This window comes from Schistocerca americana, chromosome 8 (assembly GCF_021461395.2).
Source record: "Schistocerca americana isolate TAMUIC-IGC-003095 chromosome 8, iqSchAmer2.1, whole genome shotgun sequence".
Taxonomy (NCBI): Eukaryota; Metazoa; Arthropoda; class Insecta; order Orthoptera; family Acrididae; genus Schistocerca; species Schistocerca americana.
The window spans coordinates 99,780,755-99,795,873 of record NC_060126.1 but is presented as its reverse complement, the minus strand read 5'-3'; the positions used below and the strand labels follow the sequence as shown (position 1 = coordinate 99,795,873).

Here is a 15,119-nt window from a genome sequence, read left to right as displayed (position 1 = left end):
AGCTATCATCACGACTGACCAGGGCAGACAATTTGAGTTGGCCCTGTTCAGCGGGATTTGTAACATTTGGAGCATCCGGCACGTCCATACCATAGCATATCATCCGCAAAGTAACGGGCTAGTTGAGCGCTGGTACCGCACTCTCAAGGCAGCTCTTTGATGCCATGACTCTCTATGGATGGAGGCCCTTCCCCTTGTGCTACTTGGCATTCGTACGATCCATAAGGAAGACCTCAAAGGCACAATAGCCGAGTTCGTATACAGCCAGAACATTGTTCTCCCTGGTGAACTTGTGAGCCCTTCCGCTTCTCTCCCTCAGTCTTACTTACCTTCATTGACCGCGTAAGATGCCATTTCATCAACCTCCATATCCCTCTGCCTGCCAGCCATTCCCGCCCTAAGGTTCATGTCCCGAAATCTCTGGACAATTGCGAGTACGTCATGCTCCGAGATAACACTGTCCGTGCTCCCCTCTAACCTCCATATACCGGTCTGTTCTGAGTTCTCTGGTGCTCAGCCAACACCTATGACATCCAGATGAAAGATTCAGCTGTTACAGTCTCTCTCAACAAACTTAAGCCTGCTCATGTCAAGCCTTCTTCTACCCTCCTTCAGGCCACGACCACGCCACTCACTGTCATGGCTCACAACGCTCCGACCACTCCCTCCATGTCAGACTTACACACTCGATCGAGTGATTTCCAGCTCCAATTGTCGAGCTCTCCTCCGACCTCGCCCTCTACACCGGTCTCACACACTCCATTGTGTGACTTCCAGTTACAATCGTCGAGCTCTCCTCGACCTCGCCCTCTACTCCGGTATCACGCACTCTGTCGAGTGACCACATGCTCTCCACGTCGAGCTTACCTACAATCATGCCCTCGCTGCCAGGCCCTTCCGCCAGTCCCTTCGACCTCTCCACCGTCGCCTGCCTTGCCCTGTCAAGGTTTCTCACTCCCCCCCCCCATCTTGAACGTGCCCTCGCTCGAGGTGTTTGTGCCTGTCCCCCCGGACATAATCCATGACATCTCAATAATACTGCACGACTACACACTGTTCGTTGTGTGTTTCTCTTCATCCAGTGCTCATGACACAACCTCGACCATTCCCTGCCACCTGGTGATATGTGTTCCCCTCCGGCCCGACATCGACCACCCTGCCGATGCCTTAGTCACCCCCCCTCCCCCCTAGTCTCTCAAGAGTACTCCGTACTGCGGTGGGGGGGGGGGGTGTCTATGTGGTGTCAATGAGGTAGACATCAGCATCAATATGCATTCGTCTTTGGACTCTGAGCATTGTCTTTGGAGTCTGAGCATTGTCTTTGGACTCTGAGCATCGTCTTTGGACTCTGAGTATTGTGTTTGGACTCTGAGCATCGTCTTTGGACTCTGAACATTGTCTTTGGGCTGTTCTGCCATGTTCAGTTCTTTGTGAGCCGTGCATGTGTTTAGGTGAATAAATGAACTACTGCTAAATTGGTGTTGTTTGGTGTAACCAACCGGAACAATCTCCTTAGGACAGTGTGTCATTGGTGTGAATTTTTTTCTTTAAATTAGCAGCATATTACCATGTCTAACTTCGTTATAGTAAACCATCAGATTGACAAAATGATATAATGTGTGAGATCTTCACTGTAGCCTCACAATATATATATATTCACTTACGAAATTTGTTATTAACAATCCAAACGAATTCAAAAGTAATAGCAGTATACATGGCTACAACACTAGGAGAAAGGATGGTCTTCACTACTCAATGTTAAATGTAACTTTGGATCAGAAGGGGGTAAATTATGCTGCCACAAAAGTCTTTGGTCACTTACCTAATAGCATCAAAAGTCTGACAAATAGCCATATAGCATTTAAAAAGAGATTAAAAGAATTTCTTAATGGCATCTCCTTCTACTCATTAGATGAATTTTTTGATATAGTTAGTGGGTAATTACCCCAATCCCCAACACAAAAAAGGGATAACAAATATTAAGTGTCATGTAATATTCTGTGTAATGTAATATCTCGTATAGACACCTTTTATTAACCTGACATGTTCCATATCATTATGAAGTGTCGTATTCATGATCTATGGAACTAGTACTAATCTAATCTAATCATCTAAGGAAATTATAGTTAGCAACTTAGACAAAGACAGTGTATGCTGAGCTGGTAACTGTCACACATATACAAATAATACAGAAACAGTATGAAATTTTAGTTTTGTTGTTGTTGTGGTCTTCAGTCCTGAGACTGATTTGATGCAGCTCTCCATGCTACTCTATCCTGTGCAAGCTTCTTCATCTCCCAGTACCTACTGCAACCTACATCCTTCTGAATCTGCTTAGTGTATTCATCTCTTGGTCTCCCTCTACGATTTTTACCCTCCACGCTGCCCTCCATTACTAAATTGGTGATTCCTCGATGTCTCAGAACATGTCCTACCAACCGATCCCTTCTTCTAGTCAAGTTGTGCCACAAGCTCCTCCTCTCCCCAATTCTATTCAATACCTCCTCATTAGTTATGTGATCAACGCATCTAATCTTCAGCATTCTTCTGTAGCACCACATTTCGAAAGCTTCTATTCTCTTCTTGTCTAAGCTATTTATCGTCCACGTTTCACTTCCATACATGGCTACACTCCATCCAAATACTTTGAGAAACGACTTCCTGACGCTTAAATCTTTACTCGATGTTAACAAATTTTTCTTCTTAAGAAACGCTTTCCTTGCCATTGCCAGTCTACATTTTATATCCTCTCTACTTCGACCATCATCACTTATTTTGCTCCCCAAATAGTTTATGTGACATAATTTGACCTAGAGTGGCTTGGTTAACATCACTGGCTATGCTTTAAAGTGGGGAAGAGTGTGTGCAGATTAACGGAAGGTTAACAATTATATAATGTGTAAAGAATAACAGTGCAAAGTAATATATGGTAGTTAAATATAATATTAAAAGAATTATGGATGTGAACTGTGACAAGGTGTTACAATTCTTTCTACAGCTTGTGCATGATCTTACATAAGTAAATTGTATCATGCTGTAAGACACAAAAAAACAGCATGGCCACTACAAATCAAAGTTTTCTCTTCTTCCACATACAGGCAAACAACATTTGCGAACATAAACACAAGCAAAGAAGGAATCCAGGTACAGACACAAGCAGTTGCTGAGAATTACTGTGTACCCCAGAATTGAGCAGAATGAAATTTCCTCCTCCAGCCATTGTAATTTGAGGATTGTTTAAGAGACATTCCATAGCTGGACGGGCAATGGTATAGTATGTTGGTGAAGTGGAAGTAGTGAGGAACTGGCACACCTGATGGACCATGAAAAGCTACTGCTGGATAGTAAGTGGCAGTTCACCAGTCTCAGCACAGAGACTGGGTATGGGTCTCGTTCTGTGAGGGCCTGTGGCCAGCCTGATACCCTTATTGTGTACAGTGTCAATGAACTTCACTTACAAAGACTTCACTGATCCGTACACCAAGCACCCATAGTCCAACACCCAAAAAGTCCAGCACTATAAAACTGGTGCAGACGTACCCTTTCTGCTCCTCAAGACCTCTGGCTTAGACACTTCAAAACGTACTGTGCCTTCTGCGAACTTGCCTTCAGGTCCTTCAGGTGTGGTAACCGAGACAGTTTGGAGTCAAACCTAGACCCAAAAGCTGTACTCAAAATGCAACAAGAACGATTAAAATGAACAAGGACATTATTCTCTGCAAAACATTCACAACCAGTCCTTGCAGCCTACTCTTCCAGCTCCTTTACTGTAAGTTGGAGCTGATGGGTCAATGTTGCAATACTGGAGGAGGAACAGGAAGCTGCAAAATCATCCACAGATAATAAGCATTTTATGGTATTCCTTACTATAGACTTGATACTGTTTGTGGCTGTGGCAAAGAGCTGACACTTAAAACACTGCCCTGAGGAACCCCATTCTCCTGCTTGAAACTATTTGGCAGCATGTTACCCACTTGGTGCCGAAACAAGTGCTTTATTAAGAAGGACTGAATGATGATTAGATGATGACCATTGGAAGCACCACTGGTGGAACTGCCCTAGAATACTGTGTCTCCCAGTGATGTTGTATGCCTTACTGATATCAAGAAATATACCTACACAATGCTGTTTATATAGGAAAACCTGCTGGATAACCACTTCTAGCAGTGTCAGGTTGTCAACAGTCGATCGACATCTCCTGGATCCACAGTGATAGTGACTTAGAAGCTGCCTGATCTTTAACATCCAGATTAGATGATGGTTAACCATTTGCTCCAAGGTCTACACAGCTTATTAAGGTATCACTCTGGTAACTAGCTGGACATGTTCAGTCCTTTCCCAGTTTGAAGTGAAGTATTATGATTGCCCCCTCCATGAGTTGTGAAAGTTGCCTGTCTGTAAAATCGAATTAAAACTTTGTAAGAGGACTTTCTTTGACACTGGTTTCAAGTTCCACAGCATGCTGTATCCGATTTGGTCGTGAGTAATTTGTGTGGATGCAGACTGGGCACAGCAACATGAGCATCACACAGTACAGAACCCAGCTCTCACTTGGAGAATGGCCAATGGTAGGACTCCAAATTGTTGGATCTGAAGTGAAACTCACCCCTTTTCATGGTGTCACAGCAATGACAGAATGCTGGATCCTGGCTGGCAGTGGCAATAGTAACTGAAAAGTGCTCTGCCATTGTCTGTGAAATGTCTCTAGGTGTTGTTTGGAGACAACTGTGATTCAACAACACTGCTACAGTCAACCAACTGCTTTTACTGGAAATCCTCCAGTTGACTTCTCATACTGTAATAAAACAAGTCGAATGATTGATATGACTCCAGGAACGTTTACTCTTCCTTGATGATGCATCAAGCCTTTGCCCTTGCTAAATGAAAGGCTCTGAGGTTTTCCACTGTTGAGCAACTCTTAAATCATTGCAGAGCCACATGACTACAGTATTTCACTGAATGGCACTCATCACTCATCAATCCACTAAGGTACAAGTAGCCTCCTGTGATGACATGAGGACCACAGGATGGAGAAATCAGTGGCATGGTGGATCACTCGTATGATGTGGTCCACTCCCTCCTGGATACTGTTGTGGTATTCGGACAAAGCCAACTGGCTGAATAGCATCCAGTTGGCTCTGCTGACCATCCATTGTGGTTGCATCCTTTCAGAGAGAGCCCCATCTACCAGGTGAATGTGCAGTGGAAAATGACCACTGGAATGAAAGTCGGCAATGACTTATCACTGAACTGGGTCTGTGAGGTTGGGAGAGCAGAAAGAGAGGGCAGTGGCTGAGAGAATGACCCAGTAGCACCACAGAAGTGAGTGATAGTACCTGTGTTGAGGACACAACCTTGTGAGATGTCATGTTTTGGCTCACCAAAACCTGACCCCGAGAGCAAAAGGAGGCAGAGCCCCACAATATACAATGGACATTGATATCTCCCAGTAGGACAGTAGGAGGAATGGTGGGTGGAGGCATTCAGTAAAATATGTTACAGCCTCAGACTCAATTGCATCTTGCAGAGATAAGAAAACAACGATCATCAAACACATGTTATCTTTAAGTGCATCTGTTTGCATATCAGTAGCCAGATGGAGAGCAGAGAAGTGGTGCACATTATTGACAAACACAGCAACACCTCTCTTGGCCCTATCTCTGGTTATCCTTGTGATAGGGCGTATAGCCCCATAGTACAGTAGCATCAGATACTTTAAAATGCGTTCCCTGCAAACACAAGCCCAAGGAGTATTCCCGTGCTAGGAGTTTCAGTTCCTCCACATGTGTTTTGAATCCTTTAATGTTCCACTGTAATATGGGAGCAATCTATCTCGGGAGTAGCATTTTCACCCTGTCTTTCTGTCGGGGATGGGGGCCTGCACAAGGTGAAGGCCTGGTCTTGGGGTGAGATGAGAGCCCCAGTCTGACATCAAGAGGGGATGGCATTGACATCATCAGACTGTTTTCTTCCTTTACCTTTGGAGCCACACCCTCAGAAATGGTAGCGGCAGTGCTGGATAGTGGACCAGACTCAATCTTTGGAGGGGCAGGAAGCTCCACAGTGTTGGCAGTCGCAGTCTTGTCTGAAGTTCTGGGGGGAGGAACAGGCTACAAAATAACTACAGCAGCACAAGTGCATTGACAAATGCAGGTACTTGTGCTGACACCAGCAACCTCTGTTTGTGTAGCAGCATTGTTCTTCTGAATTCCCTGATTAAGAACAGAAGCAAAGAATGTAACCAACTTAACCAACTTGGGGTGCTGTGTGCCCTTATAGATCTTTTCAGTTTCACTGTTTTAATTTCTTGTATCTTCTTTCCATCAAGGGAGACACTGCAGTCCCTCATCCAAACAGGATGATCCCCAGAGCAGTTTATATACTTTGGAGGAGATGAACGACTGACTTTGTCGTGGTTGGTCTCACCACATATACCATAAGTGGCCTTTCCCTTTCAACCAAGAATAGTGTGCCTAAAGTACTGGCACTTAAAAACAGCACACTGAGTTGGAGAGATAAGGCTACACACCTAAGTGAAGAAAACCTTTCTTGATGTGCTCTGGAAGTTTTGTACTGTTGAAAGTCAGTATAAACGAGCCTGATTTCACTTGATCATCATCCACCCGTTTCATAGTGTTTTTCCCATCAACAATGCCTTCTTGGGTTCTCTAAGCTTTCTGTTCTTCTCTGGGAATGTCAGGAATACTCCTGCATGGCACAACACCTTTGCTGTGGTTTAAGTGTTTTGCATACACCCTGTGGCATCACACTTTCCGGAGGTTCTGTACTTATTACGAACTGGATACTTCTACCAACAGGGTCCCATTTTGCAAGTGCTTGACAGATTTTAAAGTTCCAGTAATGCCCTCTAAACCTTTTTGTATTCAGAACAGTGAAGCTTTATTGAATCTGTCCTGTTTCTGTTTACCTATTAGAAACCCATTCTGTAATCAACATGAATTCTGTTATTGTTAACTGAATCTGGAGGACTGGTTACCTGAGACCTCTTGTTAGATTGTATGTATTTACCTACCAGTGGCCCACCCATACCAATGGGAGGAGGAAGAGAAAATTTTGAGGTTTCCATCTCTGTCCCAAGAGCACCCAGGGAAATAAAAGTCCATCTAGACAGAGCCCCATGTGTCTGGGTAAGCATTATGCAGCTGAGGTGTGGCAGGTTCCCCAGAGGTTGCCTGTTAACAACTGTTCCATTTCAGCAGTCATGCATCTCTTTGTAGTGCAGCACATGTTGAGATTGAAGGGTTTTGTATAGTGGTTTTTATCATCTTCATGATCTGTGTAGTCAAGCCAAGATCCCCATTCCCTGTGACACATATCATTTCACCACCATGCCACTTGGTGATTGCTGAAGCATGCCCAGAGCTTATGGTGACAGAGGGCAGGTGGCTCTTAACAGTCCCCAGATCAGTAACCCTGTGGTTGACAATTTTTTCCTAGCAAACGAATACTGAGGCAAGTATGCTGGTGGCATGGAAGCAAGGATAGTCAGTTTGTGATAGCAACTGTAGGAGCCTACTGCTGCTCAGTGAATGATTACAGTGCTGCCTCCATGGACAGAACAATCAAAGGAACAACCACACACAGAAGTGAACACCATGCTCATCACCAATTATATCATACTGTAAGCCAGAAACAGCAGCACAGCCACATAACCAAAGTTTATTCTTCTTCCATATACAACCAAACAACATTTGAGTACATACACGCAGATATAGAAACAATCCAGGTACTAATATATGCAGTTTTTGACAATAAGTATGAGCAAAATATGACAGTTTGTGGCTGCTGCACTGTGCTTATAAAAAGGAGTGCTCCAGGTGGAATATTTGATGTGTAGGATGCCAGCAACATGGTGCCATGACACGTACCCAAGTATTACGTACAGGGTTATAGCATAAATAACAAATACATATGAAATTCTCTTTATACATTCAGGGAAATGAGATAGTGTGCCATATTTAAGTCAAAATTGCGATTTTTATGTTTTTTTAATTGTGTCTCCTAATACAAATTATTGCTGCAGACTTATTTGCTAGTTGCATAAATGACTTACCAATTACAAGGCATATCAGATTTATTTAGAGTTTTCATGTTTATATTCTCACACTGTTTAATTTTCTTTAAGAAGCATAAAACAAATAGCAAAAGAATATTAGAGTTTCATTTTCTCCTTCTATTTTCAGGAACTAGGTCAGATACTTTTTGGACTGAGTTTCCTTCCCACAGCTCAACGTCTGTCATTTTGTATACTCAAAGCAGCAAATTTAAAGTACTTGGAAGTTACTGAGTCTCTTGGAAGTTTTTGTAAGTATATTTATGCAATAGTGCAACAATATTTGATACTGATTGTAGTCATAAGACAGTTCATATTCTCAAACCAGTAGTTCTAAGTTATGTTTAAGTTTGTCCTTAAAGAGAATAATATCTGAAATACGATGGTTTAATACTTCACATTTTGCAGAACATACATTGTCACTTTATATTACTATACTAAATTCAACATTCACATTAATTAGCTCTGTTTGTCAGATTGAGTCCTTGTATTCTTAGTAGCCAATTCATATATCCAGAATATAATCTGGCCTCAGTCATATCATTCTTCTCATTCGTTTATCTGTTCACACATCATGTTCCACAATTCCCGTCATCTACCAAGGGATATGGTACAAGACAAGTTACGGATAACGGGCTATTGTCGCCACTAAATGCTACTTCTGTAAATCAGACTAACAACAGCTTATAAATAGGGCTAATATATTCATATTTATATTTACCATGCTTATCTAACTTTGCATATAACACTATTAACCTTTATATACTGTTGTTGTTGTTGTTGTTGATGATGTGGTGTCAGAGCCTGCTTTGATGTAGCTCTCCATGCTACTCTCTCCTGTGCAAGGTTCTTTATCTCCCAGTACCTACTGCAACATACATCCTTCTGAATCTGACTCGTGTATTTATCTCTTGGTCTCCCTCTAAGATTTTTACCATCCATGCTGTCCTCCAATACTAGATTGGTGACCCCATGATGCCTCAGAACATGTCCTACCAACCAATCCCTTCTTCTGGTCAAATTGTGCCACAAATTCTCTTCTCCCCAATTCTATTCAGTACCTCCTCGTTAGTTACATGATCTACCCATCTAATCTCCAACATTCTTCTGTAGCACCACATTCCGAAAGCTTCTGTTCTCTTCTTATCTAAAATACTTCTCGTCTATGTTTCACATTTATACATGGCTACACTCCATGCAAATACTTTTAGAAAAGACTTCCTGACCCTTAAATCTGTACTCAATGTTAACAAATTTCTCTTCTTCAGAAATGGTCCTTGCCGTTGCCAGTCTAAATTTTATATCCTCTCTACTTCGACCATCATCAGTTATTATCAGTGGTCACCGGGAGTTGCTGAAGCAATTTAATAATTTTGGCGAGATATTCAGTGACATAAGTGGCACCCTTCCCTAGAGCTCCTTGAAATGGCTCCGTGAACACGTTCTCCAGCTTATACAAAGAGCTAAACAGGAGTGTTGGGAGAGATACGTCTCGAACTTTGTGCACCATAGTCACCTTCCCAAGTCTGGACAAGGATCAGACGTGTTTTTTGGTACCAGACCCCCATAGATGTCCCTGGCATTAACATCAATGGCATGTTATCCACCGACGCAAATGTGATTGCCAATCACTTTGCTGAGCACTATGCTTGAGCCTTAGCATCAGAGAAGTAACCCCTAGCCTTTTGCACCCTTAAATGGTGGATGGAAAGGAAAGTCCCCTCATTCACTACACCCCACAGTGCTTCCTATAACACCCCATTTACAGAGTGGGAGCTCCTCAGCACCCTTGCACATTGCCCCGACACTGCTCCTGGGCTGGATCGGATCCACAGTCAGATGATTAAACATCTGTCGTCTGACTACAAGCGACATCTCTTCATCCTCTGGTGCAATAGGGTCTTTCCATCACAATGGTGGGAGAGCACCATCATTCCAGTGCTCAAACCCAGTAAAAACTTGCTCGAAGTACATAGCTATCAGCCCATCAGCCTCACCAATGTTTTTTGTAAGCCACTGGAACATATGGTGTGTTGGCAGTTGGATTGGGTCCTGGAGTCATATGGCCTACTAGATCCTTGCCAGGGCAGTTTCTACCAGGATCATTCTACCACTGATAATCTTGTGTCCCTCGAGTCTGCCATCTGAACAGCCTTTTCCAGAGGCCAACACTTAGTTGCCATCTTTTTTTTTTTTTTGCGAAAAGTGTATGACCTGACCTGGCAACATTATGTCCTTACCACATTATATGAGTGGGGTCTCAGAGGCCCGCTCCCGATTTTTATCCAAAATTTTCTGTCACTTCGTACTTTCCATGTCCAAGTTTGTTCCTCTCATAGTTCCCCCAACATCCAGGGGAATGGGGTCCCGTAGGACTCTGTATTGAGTGTATATCTATTTTTAGTGGCCATTTACAGTGTAGCAGCATCTGTAGGGCCATCTGTCTCACCTTCTCTGTATGCAGACGACTTTTGCATTTTGCACTGCTCCACCAGGACTGGTGTTGCTCAGCAGCGCCTACAGGGAGCCATCTACAAGGTGCATTCATGGGCTCTAGCCCACAGTTTTCAGTTTTCGGTTGCAAACTTCTGTCGGTGTTGAACCATTCATCTGGAACCAGAACTGTAACTTAATGATGATCCACTCACTGTAGTGAAGATGTATCGATTCTTAGGACTGGTTTTTGACTCTTAGGACTGGTAGTGTTGCAACCGTGAGCCGTCAGTTGCAGCTAACAGTGCGGCGGTTAGAGGAGTGGGCTGCAAAGACGGGTTTTCGGTTTTCTGCCGATAAGTGTGTTTGTGTTCATTTTAATCGTTCTCGTCATCTTTTTACTTTGCCTGCCTTGCATATGGGGGATACTGTCCTACATTTTAGAGACACAGTGCGGTTTCTGGGCCTAACTTTTGACTCCAGGTTGTCATGGCTGCCACACCTACGTGACTTGAAAGCCAGAACACTGAAGGCTCTGAACATCCTCAAGTGCCTCAGCCACAGGTCTTGGGGCGCAGACAGGGCGCGTCTCTTTCAGTTTTATGGAGCTTTTGTGCGTTCACGGCTGGACTATGGGTTCACAGTATATGGGTCAGCGAGGCCATCTTATTTGCGGATCCTTGACGCTGTTCACCGTGCTGGGATCCGACTGGCCACAGGTGCTTGTCGGACCAGTCCCTTACCCAGCCTCTGTGCTGAGTCTGGCGAACCACCACTTACCATCCGGCGGCAGCTCCTGCTGGTGCGCCAGGCTTGTAAGTTTCTTGCAGCTCCCAGATCGCCTGCTCACCATCTTGTTGCCCATCCACCTCTGGACCGCCTTTTTTCCCGCCGTCCCCGGGCTACGTTGCCGTTTGGGATCCGTGTGCAACGTGTACTAGAGTCCCTCAGTGTGGAGTCTGTACAACCCCAAATCCAAGGTTTTAACCACCTGCCACCCTGGTTACTGAAGAGGCCCGGAGTGATTTTAGATTTATTGCAGTACAAGAGAGATTGCACTCCTGCCACCGTTCTTAATGCAGCATTTTCTGCCATTTTATCTGAGCACCACGACTATGTAGCTGTTTTTACGGATGGGTTGAAACAAGGGGATTCTGTTGGTTGCTCAGTTGTTTTTCCATATCGTGTCCTCAAGGTCCGACTGCCTCAGGCTTTTACTGTCTTTGATGCAGAATTGTTTGCAATCTTGCGGGCACTGGAGCACACGAGACATTCTTCCTCTCCTAAATTTCTTGTCTGTTCCAATACACTCAGTGCCCTTCACTCATTGCTACGTTTGTATCCGGCAGACAAAATTGTCCAGACCATCCAGGATGCCCTCCTCCGACTACATCGACTGGGGAAGGTTGTAGCTTTCTGCTGGGTTCTGGGGCATGTTAGCATTGCTGGGAATGAAAGGGCAGATCTTGCAGCCAAGGAGGCGTGTCTTGCCCCACAAGTATCTCAGCGTGCTATCCCCTTGCACGCACTCACCTCGCTGTTGAGCTCACGGGTCATGCGTCGGTGGGAGGATGAGTGGCTGGAAGTGACTGACAATAAGCTCCGTATAGTCAAGCCCACAACGCGTGTGTGGTGTACTTCCTTTCAGCCCCATCGACGGAACGAGGTTCTCCTCACTCGGCTTCGAATAGGTCACAGCCTTATGACGCATGGCTTCCTGCTCCGGCAAGAGGACCCTCCAATGTGTGGTGCTTGCGGCGTCCAGGTCACTGTGCGCCACGTTTTATTGGATTGCGTTTTATTTTCTGACCAGCGGGTCGCGGCTGACTTGCCAGCGGACCTGCCATCTCTTTTGGCAACACTCGGACGAATGTGGTTAAAGTTTTAAAGTTCTGTGCCCTGTCAAATGTTTTTACAAAGATTTTAGGGAGAGGATTTTAATTTGCTCACTGTGTGACAAGCTCGCCCATATTTTATGTAAGTGGCCAGCCGATAACAATTTCCTGTGACATTCTTGTTGCTATGTTTCCCCTCTCCTTAGGTTTTACTTTCTTATGTAGCATTCTCCTTCTTTTCCTGCTTTCTTTGAGTGTGTGCTTAAGTTTTCTTAGGTCTGTCCACATTCGTTCCTTTTAATGTGTGTCAGGGCGCTGATGACCTCGATGTTGAGTGCCCATAAGCCCCAACACACCACCACCACCACCACTTTTGACACCTGATTGACTTGGCTTCCTCACCTTCATCAGCTTAAGTGGAAGTGCTGGCAGCACCTCAATGTCCTCCTCTGCCTGAGCAACGCCAACTGGGATGCAGATCGCTCTGCACTGCTGCATCTCTACAGGGCCCTTGTTCAATACCGCCTTCACTATGGGAATTTGGTTTATGGTTCAGCAACGCCCTCAGCATTGTGTTTACTCGTCCCAGTGCACCACTGTGGGGTTCAACTAGTGACAGGCGCTTTTAGGATGAGTCCGTTGACCAGCATCCTGGTGGAGGCTGGAGTCCCTCCAGTGAAGGTTTGGTATGCACAACTGCTTGGCAGTTACATTGCACATGTTCATACTTCTCCTGCGCATCCGAATTACTGTCTCCTTTTCCCACCCACAGTGGTTCATTTCCCACATCGACAGACCACGTCAGGGCTTACAATTGCAGTTGCATCCAATCCCTACTACCCGAACTGGAGTCCTTGCCTTTACCACCTGTACTTTAGGTCCATTCACGTACACCTCCATGATGTACATCTAGGCTGTGGGTTCACTTGGACCTTTCACATGGCCTTAAGGACTCAGCCCTGTGGTTCTCCACTACCACTTCCTCTCAATTCTTGACATGTCATGAGGCCATGAAGTGGTTTGCACCGAGGGCTTGATGGCTGGTGGTCAAGCTGGTTTCGCGTATGTCCATGGAATAAATATTGAAGTGCACTCCATGTCAGATGGCTGCAGTGTTTTCACTGCAGATTTGGTGGCTATATCTCCTGCTCTTGAGCACATCCATTCATGCCCTGGGGAGTCATTTCTTCAGTGTACAGATTCCTGGGGCAGCCTATAAGCTATCAACCAGCACTACCCTCTTCATCCTTTGGTAGCAACCATACATGAGTTCGTCTATACCCTGGAACAGTCCAGTCGTTCAGTGGTGTTTGTCTGTACCCCAGTTTATGTCAGAATCCTGGGGAACAAACTTGCCGACAGGCTGGTCTAACAGGCTACACAGAAACTGCCTCTGAAATTCGGCATCTCTGAAACTGACCTGTGTTCAGTATTATGGTGCAAGGTTTTTCGGCTTTGGGAGACGGAATGGTATAATGTCAGTACGCACAACAAACTACATGCCATTAAGGAGACAGCGAATGTGTGGAAGTCCTCTACGTGGGCCTCTCACTGGGACTCTGGTTCTCTGCCGGCTCCACATTGGCCACACTTGCGTGACCCACACGCTACCTCCTCTACCGTGAGGACCCGCCTCAGTGTTGGTCTGGTGCCCAGTTGACAGTGGCCCACATTCTGATGCACTGTCCCACTTTGACTGCCCTGCAATGAAATCTTGGGTTACTGGAATCGTTGCCGCTAATTTTATCTGACAACGCCTCATTGGCTGATTTAGTTTTACATTTTATTTGTGTGGTTGGGTTTTATCAATTGATCTAAGTTTTAGTGCATGTCCTTTGTCTGCCTGTGTCCTCCACCCTAGTGCTTTTAGGTTGGAGGTTTTAATGTGCTGCAGAGTGGCTGGCTTATCCTTTTTATTCTCATGGTCAGCCATTCATGGTAATCTGCTTTCTCGTTTTAATCTCTTCTACCTGTTTCTTGCATTTCTATGGTTTTCTTGTCCCCTTTTGTCCATTGAAGTGTTTGTTGCTCTTTCGTCGTTCTTGTGGTTTTTCCTTTAATTCTGTTTTGTGCTGTAAGTCTCATTTATTTTATTCTCACCCCTGTGGCATTGTTTTCTTTGGAACAAGGGACTGATGACCTAGCAGTTTGGTCCCTTCCCTCCTCTTTTAAACAAACCATCCAACCATAATAAGCCACTTGTTATTGCTGGAGACTTAAACTGCAGAATGGATATACAAAACTACAAAGCAAATGTAATATTATAAAAGTTGCAGGAAGAAGGCTTTATCCTATTAAACAAGCCAAACATACCTACATATATTTCCCACAATTGGGAAAGTACAAGTAAGGTGACCAACCAGGAGTAATATATCACCTCTCTGGACTGCAGACCACACAGCACTTCGGAAACATGTCCCTCCTGAAATAAATATCCAAGAAGCCTGGCGAAAAGAACAAGAAAAAGAGGAAGAAGCACTTTTGAGAACAATAGGCACTGGGAAAGTGGAAGCAAACTCAGATGACATAACACAAATCCAAATGCTAATAGACAATTCGTGACTAGAGGAAGCAACAGAGAACTCCTAAGGCAAGCCTTCAATCCCAGGTACAAAAACTGAAGGAAAAATGGTTTGACACAGTGTTACAGTCTAAGGAAAGATGTACTAGAAAGCCTACATGAACGAAACAAGTGTGCAGAGAACCTTATACTCCTCAGAACTTACACTGAAAAAGGAAATCTCTATAAGAAAACCCTAAAAGAAAAGAAGAGAAAC

At 44.5% G+C, this 15,119-nt stretch overlaps 1 protein-coding gene across 1 annotated transcript in view; it reads left to right on the top strand.

Moving 5' to 3' along the window:
• Nucleotides 1–15,119, top strand: part of LOC124545069 (synaptotagmin-5-like) — a 325,196-nt gene that overhangs the window by 292,028 nt on the left and 18,049 nt on the right. Inside the window, exon 8 of the mRNA XM_047123873.1 lies at nucleotides 8,205–8,325. Within this exon, the coding sequence (XP_046979829.1) occupies nucleotides 8,205–8,325 (121 nt within the window). The remainder of the gene's footprint in view (nucleotides 1–8,204; nucleotides 8,326–15,119) is intronic.